Source organism: Brassica napus, chromosome A8, assembly GCF_020379485.1.
Source record: "Brassica napus cultivar Da-Ae chromosome A8, Da-Ae, whole genome shotgun sequence".
Lineage (NCBI taxonomy): Eukaryota > Viridiplantae > Streptophyta > Magnoliopsida > Brassicales > Brassicaceae > Brassica > Brassica napus.
The window spans coordinates 18,328,169-18,350,269 of NC_063441.1; the positions used below are offsets into that span (position 1 = coordinate 18,328,169).

The 22,101-nt window shown below is 36.7% G+C and overlaps 5 protein-coding genes and 1 long non-coding RNA gene across 7 annotated transcripts; 3 read left to right on the top strand and 3 right to left on the bottom strand.

Moving 5' to 3' along the window:
• Window positions 1-3,998: 3,998 nt before the first annotated feature.
• On the top strand, window positions 3,999-5,463 carry LOC125577128 (classical arabinogalactan protein 9-like). The gene is made up of 2 exons (XM_048737962.1): window positions 3,999-4,570; window positions 4,746-5,463. The coding sequence occupies exon 2, from the start codon at window positions 4,746-4,748 to the stop codon at window positions 5,127-5,129; it is 384 nt and encodes a 127-aa protein (XP_048593919.1). The 5' UTR covers window positions 3,999-4,570; the 3' UTR covers window positions 5,130-5,463.
• A 6,045-nt stretch (window positions 5,464-11,508) lies between these two features.
• Window positions 11,509-12,492, top strand: LOC106359180 (zinc finger protein ZAT10-like). Its single transcript, XM_013798916.3, has one exon. It carries the CDS (start codon window positions 11,635-11,637, stop codon window positions 12,334-12,336), a length of 702 nt encoding a protein of 233 aa, XP_013654370.2. The 5' UTR covers window positions 11,509-11,634; the 3' UTR covers window positions 12,337-12,492.
• Window positions 12,493-13,628: 1,136 nt separating this feature from the next.
• On the bottom strand, window positions 13,629-14,802 carry LOC125577129. The gene is made up of 2 exons (XR_007315442.1): window positions 14,228-14,802; window positions 13,629-14,147 (listed from the first exon to the last, which is right to left on the bottom strand). It is a non-coding gene; the product is annotated as an uncharacterized LOC125577129 (long non-coding RNA).
• Window positions 14,803-16,689: 1,887 nt separating this feature from the next.
• Window positions 16,690-18,359, top strand: LOC106361713. The gene is made up of 4 exons (XM_013801521.3): window positions 16,690-16,928; window positions 17,096-17,204; window positions 17,388-18,042; window positions 18,126-18,359. The coding sequence occupies exons 1-4, from the start codon at window positions 16,852-16,854 to the stop codon at window positions 18,149-18,151; spliced, it is 867 nt and encodes a 288-aa protein (XP_013656975.1). The 5' UTR covers window positions 16,690-16,851; the 3' UTR covers window positions 18,152-18,359.
• LOC106361714 (protein TRIGALACTOSYLDIACYLGLYCEROL 5, chloroplastic) lies at window positions 18,356-19,379 on the bottom strand. 2 transcript variants are annotated; one of them, XM_048737963.1, is made up of 5 exons: window positions 19,219-19,379; window positions 19,091-19,136; window positions 18,943-18,987; window positions 18,687-18,719; window positions 18,356-18,606 (listed from the first exon to the last, which is right to left on the bottom strand). In XM_048737963.1, the coding sequence occupies exons 2-5, from the start codon at window positions 19,128-19,130 to the stop codon at window positions 18,464-18,466; spliced, it is 261 nt and encodes an 86-aa protein (XP_048593920.1). In that variant the 5' UTR covers window positions 19,131-19,136; window positions 19,219-19,379; the 3' UTR covers window positions 18,356-18,463. The 2 variants fall into 2 exon arrangements, with proteins under 2 accessions (XP_048593920.1, XP_048593921.1); XM_048737964.1 differs by having other exon boundaries at window positions 19,091-19,133; window positions 19,219-19,330.
• A 455-nt stretch (window positions 19,380-19,834) lies between these two features.
• LOC106361715 lies at window positions 19,835-21,828 on the bottom strand. Its single transcript, XM_013801524.3, has 3 exons — window positions 21,161-21,828; window positions 20,713-21,063; window positions 19,835-20,648 (listed from the first exon to the last, which is right to left on the bottom strand). The coding sequence occupies exons 1-3, from the start codon at window positions 21,674-21,676 to the stop codon at window positions 20,082-20,084; spliced, it is 1,434 nt and encodes a 477-aa protein (XP_013656978.2). The 5' UTR covers window positions 21,677-21,828; the 3' UTR covers window positions 19,835-20,081.
• Between the last annotated feature and the right edge of the window lie 273 nt (window positions 21,829-22,101).

A 22,101-nucleotide genomic window follows, 5' to 3' on the forward strand; every position in this document is an offset into this window, starting at 1 on the left:
ACTTGAGTGAAACCTCCGACCATCGTCAAAGGTTCCTCTCAAGTACAAACCAGCTGCACTTCCGTCCACTTTCTCCTTGTCGTTCCACTGAATTGGCAGACAGACGAACGACACAGGTTCCTTATCGTTGTTTTAGAAATAGTAATTGGTGGGGTAACAACGCAATTACGACGAAACCAAATTTCGTCGTAAACGCCATGTAATATTACGACGTAAGTACGTCGAAAATGAAATTTTACATCGATATTACAACGAATCATGTTACCGTTATATTTAGGTGAAAAACTTATCGAGTTTCGTTGTAAAGTCGTTGTAAAAAAACTATGTAAAATCCATGTAAACTTTCCCTTGTAAAATCGTTGTTATATTTCAACTACCCAACTCGAAAATTTCTCTATATATATGTCATTTCCCACAACTCTCTTCCTCACAACACACAACTCTCTTCCTCACAAGACACAAACGGAAAAAAAAAAAATTTAAAAAAAAATAGTAGAAAAAATGGTCGGTGGCGGTAGTATTTACGAGTTACGAAGTTGGATGTATTTGCACAAAGATTCCGACGGGAGAGTGACGAATGCATTTCTGAACGGGCTAGAGACATTCATGCACCAGGCGGGCTGTACACCGATCACGCAGGAAAGCGGTAAGATGTTCTGCCCCTGTTCAAAATGCAAAAATTCGAAATTTGCACGTAGTGAAACTGTATGGAATCATTTAGTAAACAGAGGATTTACACCACAGTATTACATTTGGTATCAACATGGAGAGGGTTATGGGGGAAATGAAGCTAGTAGTAGTAATGCTAATTTTGAGGATGCTCATCATAATGAAGAACCGAATCATGTGCATAATGAATATAATTATCATCAAGAGGAGCAGATGGTAGATCATGATAGGGTTCAAGATATGATTAGTGATGCATTTTTAGAAACAACTACAACAATAGCAGATGGAACTGGAAATGTAGAAGAACCTAATTTGGATGCAAAAAGATTTTATGAAATGCTAGATGCTGCAAATCAACCAATCTACACTGGTTGTAGAGAAGGTCTCTCTAAATTGTCTCTAGCAGCTAGGATGATGAATATTAAAACGGATCATAATTTACCTGAGAATTGCATGGATGCATGGGCGGAGTTGTTTAAAGAGTATTTGCCAGAAGACAACGTGTCTGCTGAATCTTATTATGAGATTCAGAAATTGGTTTATAGTCTTGGGTTACCCTCGGAGATGATTGATGTTTGCATCGACAACTGCATGATCTACTGGAAGGAAGATGACAAGTTAGAAGAGTGTCGATTCTGCAAAAAACCACGATTCAAACCGCAAGGCCGTGGGAGGAATAGGGTACCGTACCAAAGGATGTGGTACCTACCAATTACAGACAGATTGAAAAGATTATATCAATCTGAGAGGACTGCTGCGTCGATGAGGTGGCATGCCGAACATGTCCAGAGAGATGGTGAGGTTGCACATCCATCAGACGCAAGAGCGTGGAAACATTTCAACAAGGTACACGGAGATTTTGCTACAAATATTCGGAATGTCTATCTTGGGTTATGCACCGATGGATTTAGTCCATTTGGAATGTCTGGTAGACAATATTCTTTGTGGCCAGTCATTCTTACGCCGTATAATTTACCGCCGGATATGTGCATGGAACAAGAATTTCTATTTTTGACCATATTAATCCCAGGGCCGAAGCATCCAAAACGGTCTCTTGATGTTTTTCTTCAACCGTTGATAGAAGAGCTAAAGCAATTGTGGTCAGAAGGGGTGAGGACGTACGATTGTTCCTTGAAAACCAATTTTACGATGCGAGCAGTTCTGATGTGGACGATAAGTGATTTCCCTGCTTATGGGATGTTGTCTGGCTGGACAACACATGGAAGATTATCTTGTCCGTATTGTCTTGGATCCACGGATGCTTTTCAACTGAAGAATGGTAGGAAGAGTTGTTGGTTTGATTGTCATCGTCGGTTTCTTCCACTTGCCCATCCGTACAGAAGAAACAAGACATTGTTTCGACACAAAAAAATTGTCAGAGACAGTCCTCCTCCATATCTCACCGGCCAGCAGATCGAAGCGGACATTGATTATTACGGAGCTCAGGAAACAGTTAAGGTTGGAGGAAATTGGCATGTTCCTGGAAATATGCCTGATGGGTATGGTGTATCTCACAATTGGCATAAGAAGAGTATATTTTGGGAGCTACCGTATTGGAAGGATCTTCTCTTACGCCACAATCTGGATGTCATGCATATCGAGAAGAACTTTTTTGAGAACATCATGAATACATTACTTAACGTCCCTGGGAAGACAAAAGATAACAAAAAGTCAAGGATGGACTTACCTGATATTTGCTCAAGAAGTGAGTTACATATCAAGAGCAATGGAAACGTTCCTGTTCCCATCTTCCGGTTGTCATCAGCAGCGAAAACAACCTTGTTTGACTGGGTTGCATCGGAAGTTAAGTTTCCTGATGGTTATGTTTCAAATATGTCAAGATGTATTGAACGAGGTCAAAAGTTCTCCGGAATGAAAAGTCATGATTGTCATGTGTTTATGCAACGACTGCTTCCATTTGCTTTTGCCGAGCTCCTTCCAGCAAATGTCCACGAAGCACTTGCAGGTAATTATAAATTTATATATATACCTATGTTACGAAATGTTATTAATTTGATTCCTTTTAAAATATACAGCCATCGGAGCATTTTTCAGAGATCTTAGCACACGTACGTTCAAAGAAGAAGTCATCGAACAACTTCATCAGAACATTCCGATCATATTGTGCAACCTGGAGAAGATATTTCCTCCTTCATTTTTTGACGTCATGGAGCATCTAGTTGTCCACCTACCGTATGAAGCATTGCTTCGTGGACCTGTTCACAACGGATGGATGTATCCGTATGAGCGACAGATGAAACATTTGAAGGGGAAAGCAAGAAATCTTGCAAAGGTAGAAGGTTCAATAGTTGCAGGGAGTTTGACAGCCGAAACATCTAACTTCACATCATACTACTTTGCTCCAACTGTTCGTACGAGAAAAAGAGTTCCTAGAAGATATGATGATGGTGGAGTACCGACATCATATCCAATTGATGGTGTTCCTGACATTTTCTGCGAAATTGGACGGTTTGGTGGTAAAACGAAAGAAGTATGGTGGTCATGTGAAGAAGATAAACATAGTGCCCACACTTATATTCTGCTCAACTGCGAGGATGCAATGACCCGTTACTTTGAAAGGTAAATTTTTTTGTGAATGTTAATTATATGAATTGAAGTTAATTATGTATGATTTGATTATTTGTTCAATTTGCAGGATGTTTGTATCTCAAGTTGAAGAAGCAATACCAGGAATATCTGCAACTGATGTGGATACACGTAAAGATAAGCACTTTGTCAAGTGGTTAAAATCACAGGTAATATATCTCATACTATTATATTAATTAAGTAAGTGTTTAAGAATATATATATGTTTTTTGCAGGTTGATTATGACGATCCTTATTATCCCGTATGGTTTCATGAATTGGTTCAAGGTCCAGTTGCAAAGGTCACCACATCACCTATGTATTTCACACGAGGATTTACCTTTCACACATACGAGTATGGGAGACATCGGGCAACGAGTAACTACGGAATATGTGTGAAAGGTGAAACAGACTTTTACGGGATATTGCAGGAGATTATTGAAGTGGAATTTCCGGGGTTATTGAAGCTAAAATGCGTCCTCTTCAAATGTGAATGGTTCGATCCTGTTGTGAACCGAGGGATTCGGTATAACAAATTTGGTGTTGTGGATGTCAATTTTGGGAGAAGATACAACAAATTTGAGCCTTTCATTTTAGCTTCACAAGCCGAGCAAGTTAGCTTCCTTCCTTATCCTCGGCTTCGAACTTCCGGGATAAACTGGGTAACTGCTATCAAAGTTACACCTCGTGGACGCATTGTCGTTGGAGAAGAACCGCCCTTGCAAGAAGAAGACGCTATCACTGAAGTTGAGGTACCAGAACAACCAACTGATGAAATCCTTTTGATCGACCCGCAAAACTTTCAATATGAAGATATTCCCGAAGATGCGACAGATGAAGCACGTGAAGACGAGTTCGAGAGAAGCGACGATGATGATTGTAATGATAGTGATGAGAACGAAAACGATTTAGAGTGATGTAATATATGTATCAAATGTTGGATTTCTCTATTGTAATATTTTCTAAAAGAAAGAGTAAGAAGTAGTATGATATAAGATATGATGTTAGATGATATGTCACTTTGGGGTTTAGGGATTTCATTCTCGGTGTTTAGGGTTAAGCGTCGTAATTTCGTCGTAAATGGAAAAACGCGGGCCTGGTAATTTCGTCGTAACTCGAAAAACACGGGCCTGGTAATTTCGTCGTAAATTAAAAAACACGGGCCTGGTAAATTCGTCGTAAATGGAAAAACGCGGGCCTGGTAATTTCGTCGTAAATTTACGTCGATTTTACGACGAATCCTAATCTATATAAGGGGACGCCGAGAGCGAGGCTGCCTCGCTCATTCCTCCCAAATTCCTTTGCTCTCTCTAAGGTAAACTCTCTCTTCTCTCTCTCTTTTTTTTTTTTTAAATTAGTTTAGGTGATTAGTTAGGTAACGGAATTAGTTTAGGTGATTAGTTAGGTAATTAGTTTAGGTGATTAGTTAGGTAACGGAATAATATTTTTATTATGTCGTAACTGATAAAATTTATTTTAATTTTTTTTAGATGGCTCCTAGAAGAAAATCCAGAGCACCTAGTTATAGAGATTTGTTTGGCGACGATGGTTCCGGTACATCTTCTTCCGGTCCATCGTCTTCTGGTCCATCATCCTCCACCGCAGTTCCAGACTCTCAGCCTTCTCAGAGAGTTGCTTGGAGTCCTCCTCCACCGCAGATGCCTCCACCGCAAATGCCTCCACCGCATATGCCTCCACCTCCTCCTCCAGCGGCTGCACCTGAGCCTGTCCCAGAAGGTGCAGTTCATCCGGATTTGCGTGTGCCTTCATATGCCCCATTCGCGAGATATACGGTAGAGGATTTGCTTGCCCAGCCCGGACGAGAGGGTTTGGATGTTCTAGACCCCGATAGACCCCGAGGAACTTATTGGTAAGTTATTAATTTTTATTACATAAAAATTTAAAATATTTTTATTTTCTAACGGTTAAATTGTTTTCCTTTCAGGTTTGGGGCTAATAACCGTGTTGGCCGGAGCGTTTCGAAAACGATTAAGGGTTACTACGACGGGGCATATCCGAACTGGAGCAAGACTCCAAATCACGTTAAGATCACGTGGTTTAAAATGTTTGCGGTAAGATTTTTAAATTTAATTAAATTTTAACTTTTAAATATGTATATATTTTTTAAATATTATTATTAATTGTAATTTTTTCAAATTTTTTGTGTTTCAGCAAAAGTGGCATTGGTCTTTGGGAATCACCGAGATGGTGAAGGCGGAATTCGTTGCAAAAGCAAAGATCCGCCTCTGCAACACAGTCTCCGATTGGAAGGACAAGTGGGAGCTCGACGGGTATGAGGGAAAGCCCACTGAGCTCACGACGGATGTGTGGGATGGCCTCATCGCCTATTGGAAGCACCCGTCTTCGATCAAAAAGGCCAATTCGTGCTCGGCTTCTCGAAGAACGAAGGATAAAGATGGTAATTTGCCCATGCTTCACAGAACCGGCCAAAAACCACATGCAGGCATCCGTCTAGACGTTGTAAGTTTTGTTTTTAAATATTTATTTTAAAATATTCAATTAATATAACTTTTAATTTTTTTTTTTGTAGTTGGAGAAGACGGGAGTCTTACCATCTCTGTCTGACCTATTCAAGATGACTCACGCCACATCCGACGGAGTTTTTGTGGATCCTGCATCAGAGAAACTCGCTCAAGCAGTGGCTACTCGGATTGAAGAACGGGAGACGCAACTAACTCAGGAGTCTCCCGATGGATTACCCGTCACATTGTCCACCGAAGAAGCCGACCGAATCTTCGAAGAGGTAGTACAACTAAAATTTTTTTTTTCATTATTTTTAATAACTATATTAATATATGTTTTAATTTTATAGCTGGCTCCTAGAAAGAAGGGCCGAATAGTCGGTATAGGCTCCGTTAACCAAGTTGCAAGGGCAACTTCGTCATACACTTCGAGACGGGATGAAGAGACTTCTCAGATGAAAGCTCGAATGGATAGCCAGCAGGTTCGTTTAGACTCTCTTGAGGATTTGCTAGACGTGATGGCCGTGGGAAACCCGGTTATGCAGAGAATGTTGAGTCAGAGACGAGCCGCTCTTGGGTTGCCAGTACGAGATCCCCAAGAGTCCGATCCAACCCGTCAACAGCCGAGCAACCCCACCGACTACTTCGATGATATGTAGTTTTTTTAATATTTTCGGTTTGTATTATGAATTTAAATATTATGACTTTTAAATGCTTTTTTATAAATGTTTTTTATTTTCATATTTCGTTTTAAAATTAAAATTATTTAAAATTCAGAATTTTAAATAAATTCAAATTTATATATATATATATTTGAGGTTAAAAATAATATTCAAAATATATTATAAAACGAAACGTCGATGTAGGCTCGACGTAAACATTTACAACTGATTACCGTCGAAAATAATTACGAGTCTTTTACATCGAAGATTTTACGTGGTCTTTACATCGAAATGTTACGTGGAGTTTACATCGAAATATTTACGAGGGTGTTACAACGAAAATGTTTACGTGTGCTTTACATCGAATCCATTACGTGGAGTTTACCACGAAATTTTACGTGTCGTTTACGACGAATCTCTGCCCTGCGCTTTACGAGGAATATATTTCGTCGTAAACTTAACAAGTCATTTACGACGAAACGTCGGTTACGACGGGCGTTTTACGACGAAACGTGTTTCGCGGTTCATTCGTCGTAACACCCCGTTTACGACGAAGTTACAACGTATATTGCCCTCGTAAAAAATATGTTTTCTTGTAGTGAAAGAGAATGAGGTATTTTTAGGTTTTAGGTATAATTAAATTAACTGTTGAGCATGAAAAAGAAGGTATGATTAACAGTGACAAAAAAGGATTAACTGTTGATTAAAATAAACAATAACTGTATTATTCTTCTTTCTCTTGTTAAGAAGATCATGGATTTGTCTTCTTCTCTTCTGCAAAAAAATAATATATATATATTGCAAAAGCTATTTCCAATCTTGGTAAAATGTTTTGATTATTCTAAATGTCAAAGTGAGAAAAAATTGGAATAGCCTCAAAAAAACGTTAGAAAACATAATTAGAGCTGTGTCGTGGTGGGCGAAAAAATCATTAACTGGTGGAGATTCGATAAATTAATCGTAGCCATTTTGCCAGTAAGAAAAAATTCGCAATCCATTGGAACTTCTTACTCAAGCTCGAACCGTGCATCCTATAGAATCTTGATTTCTCACTCCTCACATCTCTAACCAGTTATGTTTCTTCTTTTTTTTTTTTTTTTTTGGACAAACCAGTTATGTTTCTTCATAAAGACAGAGATGAGAGAGCTACTCAAATGAGACAGACAACAACCAATTCTTTATTAGGAGTCTATTCAGTGGCGGATCCAGAAAATAATTTGGCTGAGGGCAAAAAATTAAATCAATTAATTAATATATATAGATATTTAATATTATTATATAAATCTGTTTATATTTTTATAGAAAATTTTAAAAGAATATTAAACTCATACAACTAAAATATTTTCTTAAAGAATTATAAAATGAATCACTAACAATATAAAATGAAATAGAAAATAATGGAATGTTGCTAAAAAAAAATTGAGTTTGAATGACAAAAGGTTTAACGAACAAAAAACAGAAAGAAAGACTACGTAGAAAAAAAAAGAACTAGAAAAAACATGTGGACAAGAAAAGACTAGAAAAATAAATTATAATAAAATGAAAAAAGCAGATAAAGAGAGGGCAGGTGGAGTTCGAACCCTTACTCAATGGGGGCAATGTAGAGGTTTTAACCATTTGAGCTGTTGGGTCATACATAACTTCTATGCATTTTAATTTATTTTGTAAATTTTAGTGGGGGCAGCTGCCCCCTTCTTGGACACTGTAGATTCGCCGCTGAGTCTACTACTTCCCCGTACCAAATGTTACACATCAGACGACAAATTAAACTGATGCTGATACAACTTTTCTTTTTCTATTCTTACGTGACCAAAGTTTTGAGGGTAATTAAATAGGGTTTCCTTGGTTTATAAAGACTTACTTTTTGATTAAACTAGAGTTTTGAATCCTTGATTTACACACCTGCTTTCTCATGTCTTCAAACTTCGGTTCATACTTTATAGTAAAATTGCTGACATGAAATAAAACTGAAATGCTGTATCCTCAAACATTAACGATTTGAAAATGCGTAAGTACACTACATACACATTGACACACGAGAGAAATTTGTTCATGAAAGAAAGCAAATACTTTCATAAGAAAAGAAGTAATCTTATAAGGGCTGACTCAAGAAAATAAGAGTGTACCCAAATAGACCCAAACATCCAAACCCAACTCACATTGCCCATAGAATAATTCCACCGTATGATAAAAGCGTCCACTCATCTTTAAGTTCCCAAAAAAGTATATGTTTTCCAGTTTTCATATCAACTTATCTTAATTAAGTTAAACTATCCAGAAAAAAATAGGCACCAAACACCAACCAAAGAATAAATAGTGGAGTTATAAGAATTACTTTTGAGTTTGTCTTTACAAGTTAGAGGTTGGAGCTTTGGTGTGAGTTTTGCTTTCTACAGAAGGCAATGCGCCATGCATGATGACACGCCGATAAATACACATTTGGTTATGTGCATCACACATATCTGCCTCACAAGTCACGAGTATCAAGTTTATCTTCATACACAAACACAAATAGCCTTTTTTCTCTATAAAATCACATGTATGTGTCTCACGAGCTGTTCGAAACTGGATATAAACCATCCAAAAAAACAGGGATGCATACCACATGAAGATTTTGTGAAACCACAATTTTTTACCTGTGTTATCATCAATTAAACCGTTTTGTGGCTGAGAACCAAATTAACATCGGAGATATCATGATTCAGCCGCCTCCCAAGAGAATTCATAGCAGCTAAAAGCTATATTTATATTGTTTCATTTAATACGTATATTTATCGACTCATTATATAAAATCAAGTTTATGGGAGATAATGTATTGGCAAAAATGTAGAGTGGCTTCTCCAAATTCTATTTAGACAGAGTTCCATTTTTCGAGAAGACAGATCCAGATTAGCCATCTTCTCCAAACCTGGTTTGAAGAGATGCATGTTTCCACCAGCTCAGCTAATACTTATATAAAGAAAGTCAGTGAGGAACTTCAAGTAGAAATTAAAAATAACTAAAAACAATAACATGATCGAAACGTGACAACATAATAACTTGTGGCCCACACTTCCATAGTGAGAAAACCCAAAATACCGACAAAATTATCGTTCATCGTGAGATTATTTGTATTTAGTCATTTAACCTAAAGTACTTGAACACGTTCATGTGCACTATACAGCTTATACGTCGATCCGTTGTTTTCAACATTTCAATCTGAATTTTGAAGTCCATATATATCTTCCGACTATATAATTAGGCCACTACTCAAATACCGTCATCCGGTTAATTGTTAGCGTCAATTAATGAAAAGTAAACCGGACGGTTTGAAGATAGCCGCGTAGAGAAATTGACGAAGAGTCGTCGAAGATTTTTGTTTTAGTCAAATGTAGTTAGTTTCCATAATAACAAGTTGGACCAAACAAGTTGGTTCGTTCCAATTGAGTATTCTTTTATTCTTATTTTGGATTTGACTTGGAATAGTCTTCTAATCTTTATTCATGCACCGTCTCAGCCTCTTCTTTTATTCCTATCCTACCTTCACCTTTTCAATATGAATACTGTTCAAAGCTGCTACGTATTTTCTTACTTATCCATTCATACCAGTTTAAGCATATACATTGCTTGGATATAACTATTTTTTTATATAACTTTAAGTTAGCAAAAAGTGAGGGAAAATATATATATATTTCTTATGTTCCAATCCAATTTATACTTTTTGTCTCTTAAATATCATTACATATAATTCAATTTTTTTCTTTTCAAAATCAAGTTTTATTAAACACGGGATAAATCATACGTTATCATATAGTCTATATATAATTCTATTATATATAACTATCAACTATAGGCAACCTATGCAAATATTTTTTTTTTTTTTTTTGCCATCTGATATTATTTAACAAGATAAACATACAAAAATGCCCAATAAGTTCAGTACAAAACAGAATCAAAACAAAATAAGCCCAAAGATGAAGACGGTGGACCCATTGCAACTTCTCCACGCGTTAACGTTTTAGCGAGGATGGGACACGTGCCCTGAAGCCAATCCTCCACTGTCAACCACCGGCCAGCACGACAACGACGAACTCTAAACGGAGACCACCGGAACCGAACCGGAACAGGTAACCGTGTAAAGAACCACCGCGTCGAGATCATTGGAGTAAAGCCGACAACATCCAAAAGGAATGGATCGAGGTCGGAGCCAAGAGCCAGCGCCGTCATCGAAGAAGAAGATGATGCGCGCCAGAACCAAAAGCCAGCCGACTCATCCAAAGGAAAGATAAGCCGCTGGAACTAAAGCCGGCCATGCAACGCCAAGGAAACCGTCGATGCCGGAAGTGATGCTTGAACCGCGAGCAAACGATCGCCGTCTCCAAACCGGCGAGGAACGAACTCACTCCCTGAAAGGTTTAACGCCGGACAGAGATTTCTCTCTTCACTTCCTCTGTGTAATATCTTAGAGAGGGAACAGAGCTGAAGGAGAGAAGGCAAAACGTCTCTGATTAGTACATCGATTTACCTATGCAAATATTGATGAATAACTTCATGGATAATGATTATATGATAAAACTTTTCTAAAATATTTGGATCGTTAGATGACTCTGTATATAAGATATTTTGGATAGACAAGTTTTTTCTGTCGCAGACGACCAGAACAAATAGCTCACGCTCAAATTTATAAAAAAATAATTAGAACTTAGTGTTCGTTTCAAATGAATCTTATGCGTAGATATTTTCCAAGAGTGACTAAGCTTTCTAGATCAATATTAGTTAGTGGTTACAACTGTTATATTTGTTTTGGTCAACTAGTTAATAGTTAAGGAAACGGAAACGTGTAGCATAGGATGACCATGACTACGACCATAGAAAAGAAAAAAAAAAACAGAAACTCTAGACCATTACAAGGCGGCATCACTAGAAAAGAAAAAGTCTTCATAGCATTAGCAGCCGACCTCTCTTCTCACCACTCTTTCCACACGTGTACTAAGTCAAACCAAACGTGCCCAAAAAAAAAATACACGTAGATGCTTCCCTCACAACTCTGGTCCGCACATATTAATTTATCTAATCGCCACCTTCACTCTTACCACACTTTCCGACCACTTGTCACGCAACTTCCTCTCCCCCACACTCCACCTACTATATATTTATTCACTCACTCTCTCCTTTCTTCTCATTCAACAACAATTCAATCCATTACAAGAAACCTCAGATTCTCATACTAAAGATCTCCAGTTTTTGATCAACTCATGGCACTCGAGGCTCTCAGTTCACCTAGACTAGCTTCTCCAGTTCCTCCTCTGTTCGAAGATTCTTCAAGATTCCACGGAGTCGAACACTGGACCAAAGGCAAACGTTCCAAAAGATCAAGATCCGATTTTAACCAACAAAACCTCACTGAAGAAGAGTATCTCGCTTTCTGCCTCTTGCTTCTGGCCCGCGACGGCAACCGCAGCAACCGTCAGCCTCTTCCTCCGGTGACAGCGGCTGAGAAGTCTTCGTCGTCGTCCTACAAGTGCAGCGTCTGCGACAAGTCGTTCTCGTCTTACCAAGCTCTCGGCGGACACAAGGCGAGCCACAGGAAAAACTCATCACAGACTCAATCCGGCGGAGGAGATGATCAGTCAACGTCGGCGACCACCACGTCCGCCGTGACAACCGGAAGCGGGAAGTCGCACGTGTGCACGATCTGTCACAAGTCGTTTCCTTCCGGACAAGCTCTAGGCGGACACAAGCGGTGCCACTACGAAGGGAATAATAATAACACTAGTAGCGTGTCTAACTCGGAAGGAGCGGGGTCCACCAGCCACGTCAGCATCAGCCATCGTGGGTTTGACCTTAATATCCCTCCGATACCGGAGTTCTCGCTGGTCAACGGAGACGACGAAGTGATGAGCCCGATGCCGGCGAAGAAGCCCCGTTTTGACTTCTCGGAGAAACTCCAACATTGATTTGCTATATGTTTTGAATTATTTAGGAATTTGTTGACTGTGTACATACAGATTTCGAATTTGATTCATTACAATTCTTGTTCTTAGCCGGTTATTGTTAGAACTCATTCTTTGTCACATTAATTAAATCGATATATGATAGAAACTTTTGAGTTATAACTTTTATTTGAATAAAAATCATATCAATTAGCTCCAACTCTGTTTTTTAAATTTCACAATAATTAAAAGAACTCCTAAGCATATCCAACATCCATTTGTTTTTGATTCTTCCTTCTGCTTGCTACTCCCTGTCTACCAACCACATAAACTACACTTAAAATGCCTTTATGTGTTAGCACACGGTAACAATTAACAATACCTGTACTGTTCAATAGGGAAAACCTTCTTAAAATTTCAGCATACTGAACCTCTGTGGCGCCCTCCTCTTCTACATCTGCTGTGCCATGACTTCCTTTTCTATATTCCTCTTCTATATCTGTTGCAATAGATCTATATTGTTATTTGCGAAGTGACTTTTTACATAAATTCTCTTGCTTAAAACTAGAGTAGCTAATGTCAGTGATACCTTACAATCTTTTTTGCAAAATGATTTTTCGCTTTTGAACTCTCACGTTAAAAGTTAAAATGGTTAATGATATACTTAATGAATTTGTATATATAATTTATTATGTCATTTTACTGTCGGAAGATTTGTTAGTGAAATGCTAATTCAACTTTTGATTATCAAACAAAAAAGGTACCCGTTGATGGATTCTTCATGATTCTTTATGTTTATAATAAATATCTTCAAAAAAAATTATATAATTTCTACAAATGTGTTAAGATTCCAAAATGTTGCTACATCATTTGAATCACGAAGAATCCATATAACATTAATTTTATTCTTTTGAAAATAAAAAGAATATTAATATTTTTGAAACAAAATTTAAATTTTGGACAGTTAAATTATGAAGAATAATTGAATTAGGATTATACGAATAGTTATAAGTAAATATATAATTTATTGATAATTATTTAATAAATAGGTATTAAACTAATGATATATTAACTTATTATTTTAGAACATAAATGAAAATTATATAAATTTTATTCAGAAGAAAATAGTGAATAATATATATTTTATTTATTTAAAATTAATATAGTTACTAATAATTTATTCTAAAAGTTAACATCCAATTTTTTTTGAAAAATGCTTATTTACATTTTACGAAAAATATCATCAATTTTAAAAGTTATTTTAGGCTTATTGATAGTTAACTATGACCGTTGGCTAACATATGACTAAAATGATATGGTCAACGAAAGTTTATGATTAAAATAGCATGTCAACAAAAATTGAATGATTATTTTTTGGTCTGAATAAAAACTGAGGTTTTATTTCAACCAAATTTGAAAGTTCATGGCTCCTTAGAAAACAATCTTCCCAATGAACAGCTGAATCTGGGTTTGGGTTTGTCAAATAGAGCTACACACAAAGGAATACACGGAGGATTGCGACGCCTATCACCTTCTTCTTTGATCTTGTTCATGTAAGCTCTTAGTTGGCGATCGTTCCGTATATCGACCGGTGGAGTGTTCTGTATCATGGGTTTCGCACATCTCGCATCCAGTGGAACTCCATAGCTGAGTGCAATGTCTTTATCAGGGACATCCAAATCTTCGGTAACAGTCGTAACTAAAACATTGAAAGGAACGTTTTGATCAATCTCAGAGAGTGACCCCAGTCTTGTGGTATCTACTACAAACTCCCATTGAGCCCTGTCATTTTGTATCCATTTTCCACAGATACAATAGAGCTCCACCATGTTTTCCTGGAACAAAACGAAAAGCTTAGCAAAAGAACGATCATGCCTTATTATATATTCATGGAAAATAAATAAAGAATGATTACCTAAGATTATTATGATCAGAGAAGAAGGTGGAAGTGTTTTTGATTGGTGACGACTGAAACGTTCAGGTTCGGAGATGATGAATTCGATAGTCTAATGATCGATGAGTATCAAGTGGAGAACCCTGAACTTGAAATCTAATTGGCCATGCTCAATGAAATTATTCGATTATCAAGTGTAAAAGATTAATATAAATAATTGAAATCCATGTTCTTTTAGAGAAAGAAATCTATAGATTTCGCTGTGGATTATGACTAATTTCAAAGTCAAGATTTTTTTGTGGACTATGACTTTTTATCAGGAAAGAAATCTATAGATTTTGCTGTGGACTATAACTTTTTATTAAGAAAGAAATCTATAGATTTTGCTGTGGATTATGACGAATTTAGTGACTTTTACTTTTGGGCTTTTAATATTGAAGAAACTATAATCACCGTAAACAAAAATTTATATTTCGTAGGCTTTAGAAAAAGCCCATTTATTAGTAAACAAAAACCGAACCAGAGAGAATGATTGTTAATTTTGAAATTACAAAACCGGGGTTGTCTTGAACTAAACAAACCAAACGTTACTAATATTAATTACTAGGTGATTTTCCCGTGCTCATGCACGGATATAAATATTCATAAAGTAAATATATTATAATAATTGATTGCTATTTATTTTTGATTTTAAATTAATTTATAAATTGTGTGCATAATTTATACTAATAATATTATATTTTTTTATTTAATTAGTATTATTTTAGATATGTTATATCTAGTTGTTTTTTACAGTCGATTTAGTTATCATTTGGATATATTCGATTGTATCTATTTTTTCTGAAATCAACTATTAAATGTTTTATTCTAAATATATTAAAATTTTCATTAATTTTCTTATTTGCATTTAGGCTGGTTGTTATCTTAAATATGTAAATATATTTTAGGAAAATTATTTATACCTCAAGATATATTGTGTTTAAAATAAAATAAAAAATAAACTAAAGTATCAGATTTCAAATTACATAAATTAATATAACGATAATACTTTAAAATCTCATGCATATATATAAGTACATACATAAGTAACTCATACATTTTTGGAAGTTCATGAACACATATCAATATTTACAATAATTAAAGTATTTTATAAATTCTAAATAATGTTATGCCTTAGATTTATTGATTGGTAAATTGAGATTTATTTTAAATAATCTTAAAATGAGAATTCATATTTGCTTTGGTATCTTGATCATATACTAAGTTCTACAAACATAAAATTTTAAAGCAAATTATATATTAAGAAAACATATAATTTTAATAATGATAAAATATAATATATATATCTCTTGTTAAAGTATATAATGTTATGCTATTTTAAAATATTATGTAAGTATTTGATTTTCTTTGGTATTCACATTATATACAAATATATGTATTTCATATAAGAAAATATAGATATAAAGAAACTATTTTATTACTTCAAAAGTATATTTTGTGTTATTTATAAATATTTTTTTAAATGGAATATTACTATTTTCTGAACTTTCCTTTTTAATGAATTAATATTATATATACATATATTTTATTTTTTAAATTTACTTTTAAAACTTTATAAAATATTTTCTATTTTATAATATATGTTATCTGGAAAATTTTAAAAAAGGAATCTAAAAAAATCAGTAATAGTATTTAAATGTAATATTTTAAATTCATTAAGGGTATCAGTGTAATCAACCATCTTGAGAGTTAATGTGAGCACGACACATAAGAAACTGACTTCTCAAATAATATTATAGAGATATTTACAATAATTAAAATATTTATAAATTCTAAATAATTTTATGCCTTAGATTTATTGAATGGTAAATTGAGATTTATTTTAAATAATTTTAAAATGAGAATTCAGATTTGCTTTGGTATCTTGATCATATATATATTAAGTTCTACAAACATAAAATTTTAAAGCAAATTATATATTAATAAAACATATAATTTTAATAATGATAAAATATAATATATATCTCTCGTTAAAGTATATAGTGTTATGCTATTTTAAAATATTGCGTAAGTATTTGATTTTCTTTGGTATTCACATTATATACAAATATATGAATTTCATATAAGAAAATATAGATATAAAGAAACTATTTTATTACTTCAAAAGTATATTTTGTGTTATTTATAAATCTTTTTTTAAATGGAATATTTCGATTTTCTGAACTTTCCTTTTTAATGAAATCATATTATATATACATTTATTTTCGTTTTAAAATTTACTTTTTAAACTTTATAAATATCTCCTTTTTATTATATATGTTATTTGGAAAATTTTAAAAAGGAAACTAAAAAAATGAGTAATAGTATTTAAATGTAATATTTTAAATTCATTAAGGGTATCAGTGTAATCAACCATTGTGAAAGTTAACGTGAGCGCGACACATAAAAAACTGACTTCTCAAATAATATTATAGAGATGGCACGTGCGTGTAACGAAAGGCGGGTAATCAATTTGGCTATTCGATGAACGTTCCTCTCTTTCGATTCATCGTCCTCATTTCCCCATTTCAATCTCTCTCTCTGTTCCTTTCTTTATTTCTTCGAAGACTATTATCCCCCTTAGGTTCATCTTCGACAACAGAGAAATGACGACGAGTTTGGATCGGTGGGAGAAGGATCCTTTCTTTGCCGCTGCTGAAGAAGTTCAGGAATCTGCTGACAGGTTCCGTTTATCTTTTTTTTCTCGCACATTAACTCTCTCATTGTTCGTGATGCAATGTCGATTTCTCTGTTGCTTGGTGTTAAGGGATTTGGATTCAAAATAGAAAGTTTTTTTTTTAAATAGATATTTGAATTCACACAATGTGTTTATATTGGATTGATGTGAAGGATGGAGTCAGCTTACAGGTCATGGATCAAGCGTGGCTCTTCGAATGTATGGGACTCTGATCAGCTTCACAGGGGCCTTCACGCTGCTCTTGGAACCACCAAATGGCAGGTTTCTATTATTTCTTCCCTTCTCTGGGATCTCGCATTCGCTTTGCCCGTGGACGTAGCCAATTTAGTGAACCACATTAAACCTCCGTGTGATTTATTTTATTGCGTTTATTCATCTGTTTTCGTATCGATTAATATTGTTGATTGATTTCTTCAAGTGAATATGTATGTTTTTTCGTTGTAGTTAGATGAATTCCAACGAGCTGTTAAATCTAGCTACGACAATCGTGTAAGTGACGAAACTCGAGATAGGCATCGGGAGTTTACTTTCGTGATGGAGACTCAAGTTGCGAAGATCGAGAAGTCTCTCAAGGAAGCTGATGATGGCAAAGGAACTCCGAGATGGGTGCGTCTGGACGAAGATGATCGTAACGAGCTTGCTCTCTTCTTGACTGGACCATCTGAGTCTGAAAAGAAACAAGGTCATAGAAGGGCGGCTAGTGCTGCTCCTGAGATAGGTGCTTGGAACATTGCGGTTTCCGAAGACGGTTTATTACAGAAACCTTCTGGTGAGCCACCGGTTCGACCTCCAAGGAAAGTTCCAAGCGTCTCCGGGTTCTTGAATTTTATGGAGCCTGGCTCTAAAAACTGCGTTAGGAAGTGGAAGGCCTTGGATCGTCAAGGAGACTCTGATGCTGTGTTGTTATTGCCTATCCAAGCGAACCAGGTAAGATCTCCAAACAAGAGTTGTATGGAGTGTGAAGAGGATTGTTATGAGAAGCAGCTTCACGGTTGGTATGGAGCTATACAGAGGCAGCTTCAACGGTCACAGTATCGAATGAGATATAGTAAAAGCGTACAAGCTACGATTTGGATTCTTCTTTTACTTTTTCTTATAGGTAAATATTTACTAAACCGAACTTTTCTTCCCCCTCTGCAAGTTAATTAGTATTTGAGATTTGGCTTATTTTTGTCATTGCAGTGGTAGTCGCAACGCATGCAATGTAGAAGACAGGACGCTGGACAGTTCATTCATCTTCTGTGTAACACGGGTTGCGAATGAGACGGATTTGGCAAAGTCTACATGCTTACTGTACAGTAGTAAAATCACAGAGTTTGATTCTCTTGTAACATAGAATACAACCAATTCGAATAAACAACAACATTGTGAAAATGGATGTTTTGTAAAACAGAAATGCATTCTTGATTTTCATTATTTGAAATATGATTCTTATTGAGAAATAAGAAAGATGTCATAACATTGTTTTCTTAATACAATGAGTTTTTCTCAGTGATTTGGGAAGGAAAGTTCCGAGGCTGCTAAGAGTTGTTGGACATGTTTTCAACTTTACCATCCTTCTCTAGCTCGACGCCTTGAAAGGTAAGCCTAGATGATCGGTAGTGACTACCAAAGGCAGTTCCAAAACCCCACCCGAGGCCTAAACCCACTCCGCAACCTCCACCTTCAAATACAATATGGCATTATAGATTAAGCAATCATGTGCTTGTGTAGAGAAGAAGCAAATATGTATCAAATGCTTACCTACACCAACGCCTAAAACATTCAAAGGCATTCCTGCAAGAAAAGCAGTAACATAAATCTCCAATTCAGCAACCATTGATACATTATTAACACGTGTGTGATTTTGATCTCAGCTTTCCCAAATGCTAACGAAGTCTACAACAAGTCAAAATAGGCATTGTCTCTTTGATCATTCAAGAAACTGACTTGTAATCCAAAATCTACTCCCTTGATTTCAATTTTAAGTAAAAAATTAAGAGAGAAATTGTGAACGAACCTCCAAAACCCCACCCAACGCCAAATCCACAGCCAACGCCGAATCCTATAAATTCCATATAATAATAACATAATTACGAGTCAAATTATAAAAAAAAAAGTACAAGGGGGAAAGAAGAGGAGAAGCAATTTGCAAATTGGGCAAATACCGAATCCAACACCGACTCCAGTGAAGTCAGAGAGCACCATTATCTTCTTCACAACAAAAGAGAGGAAATGGTGAGTGATTAAGAAATCGATTAACAGAGGTGAATTTGAATGAAGCGAGGAGGATTACCTTTTGTTGTGTTTGTGAATCTGCTATAGAATGCTCTCTACCTCCCCCAACTATAAATCAGACGGAAGAAGAGAATGAGGCGAAACCAAGTTGATCAGCGATACCGGTTTATCTGTAAAGTGCGAACCGGCCTACCTTTCACTAACCGGTTATCATCAACTGCCTTATCAGCCTCCCTTTTTTTTTAACACATACTTGTGAGATAAACCTCTATTATATTTTTTTTTGAATGAAAAAAAATTAATGCGTTAGTGATGGGATCGAACCCTGATCGATAGTGATAGCGAACCGGTGATGCTAATCTACCTGCGAACAAATTTATGATAATTCATTTACCATTTGTAAAAATGATGTCAACAAATGGATAACTCGGTTTGGATAGTTTAGGAGCAAAGACAAATCATACGTTGGTTGTTGATAATATAAACATGGGTTGGTTTATTTATGCTACAATTGATACAAGGGTACTATTCATCAAATCCGGTCATATCACTACACTGCATTGAAACAACGCTAGTTAGGTGAAAGAAACAACATTTTGTACTACATGCTTGCTTCTGTCATTGTATTTGAAACTATATTTTATCAAAATGAAACTGGACTGACTTACTAAGTGGATAATGAAAAATAGCCCTCGAATAGAGACGCTACAAATTCCTCTTACATTATGCAGCAAAGACTAGTAGTATATTCTCCTGCGCTCTATTTACATCTTCTTCAACCAAACTTCCTACAAGAATTTTAGCTTCAACAATAATAGCAAACTAGAAGAATAATCCATCTAAAGGTTTTCATTTGAATGTTTTTTTATACACATTGATCTCCTGCATCCCCAAGCTTCACTATAAACCTTGGTCACCGCATCAGCCATAATTATGTCGGGTCGCTACTGAACCCTGCTGCAGTGTCTTAATCTTGGGGCCTTGAGACAACTCTTCAACGTGGGAATCGAACCTGAGCTCAGAAGGTGGAATGAAGCAGTCCATAGACAAACCAGGGACATTGAACGCAATCTCATCGATCACCCACGCTTCTTGCATTGTGGTCTTAGTGTTATGCCCCGACGACATATCTCCAAACCTCAGTAGCGTCGCCACTGATCTACCGGAGTGAGCTATCACAATCCCTTCCACAGGCTTGTAGTCTTCTAAGTACGAGTTGATAGTCGTCTCCCAGTAAACCGCTTCGCCTCCTATGTTCTGGATCCTGGTTAGCTGCGAGTCTTCTAAGTGAACAAGAAGACCGGTCTTTTGGCTGAAGTAACCGAACAGAGTATGTCTTATAGTCTCTGATGCACCTTCGCTTCTAGCTTTGAGTGTTGCCGGGTCTGCACATAGCTTGAGGATAAAACAGTCTTCTCCATCGATCTTTTTCTCTCCTATGCATCTTGCACTCGCAAACATATTCGCTGTTGTTCTCGGATCAAGCCCCTGAAAACACACAATTTAATCATTTAATCCAAAAAACAAAACAGCATGAGCTTATGGCTTTTACCTGAAGAGCGCGTCGCAACGGTCTAACGGGTCCTTTAGCAGCATGAGGGCCAAGCCACGGTGTGTGTCTCCACACAAGCTTCCCGTCACAACCTGCTAAGACCTTACTCCCACCAAGAACAAGCTCCATGTACCACATGTCAGGACTCATATGCCACAACACAAACCCTCCAGACTCAACAGCTTTCGACGAATTGCTCTTACTCTTTGAACCTTTGGAGCCAGTCTCAAACTCAGACGCCACCGTCCTGATTCTCCCCATCACGTAACCGTTTTGCACTGAGCTGTGAAGCTTATAACCACCTGACGCAGCCGTGTACTGCTGGAGAATGTACTGCGCAGAGGAGGTTTCCTGAAACACACAGTAGATTTTTTGTCAAGATCCAATAATGGGCCTCGGAGGCCCAATAATCTTATAACAAACAGTGAATTAGAAGTTAGAAGCTCACCATGGGAGTGTTCTTGATGCTGAGGTGAGGAAGGAGATCCAGAGCGCTGACGTGGACAGGACCTAGCGGCGCGCCGAGGACGCCGAGGAGGAGCCTCAGATCCGTGCGTTTGAAGCCGGAGGAGGAGGAAACAGACGGCGGAGCAACCGGGAGCTGACATTTCATCCAATTGTACCACCGCCTCTCGAGCCTCGAGTAGTCTCCGCTGCTCCCGGAGTCTTCTCCGTCCGGATCGGGACCTTCTATGACCGGAGGAAGCATCTCGGACACGTGGCGGTCAGGTTGGGAGACGTAGCGGCCTTTGCGGCGGCGGATGATGATGGGAGAGACGGCTCTGACGGGGCTCTTGGAGCGTGATCGGCGGGAATGTGACTTGGAGAACAAGCCGTGCTTCTTATCCATAGCTTTGAAGGAGGAGGAAGTGTTAGTGGGAGAGACGGAGAGAGGAAGGAGGTTTGGTGGTAAAAGCTTTGAGGAAAGGGAAAGAGAAGTGTTGCGTTGAAGGGAAGGTTGCATATAAATTCTCCAACTTAATTCATTTATTTAATTTAAGGTAATTAGCAATTTCAGATTGTTTTTTTTTTTGGCTTTTATTTAAGGTTGCAAATCACAGAAAATATGAATTATTTTTTTATTGAAAAAGGGAAAATATGAATTCTTATATTGCATAAAACAAGTGTTGTCTTCTTCTTTCTTTTCTTTTAGCAACTACAATTGTTGTCTTCTTTCTCTCATGTCTACATATAGTTCCTCATTGGACAATAGGAAAAAAGTGAGAGAGGAAGAATGTGTTTGCGTGTTTGCTCTAAATCCCTCAAGTGTTGTGCACAAAAAAAAAAAAAAAAAATTTAAGGTGGAAGTGACTTTTAAGTTAAATAGATTTAACCACTGGTTTGTAAAGGACTAATTAAACGGGTGGGAACAGGTTCGTCTATCTCTGT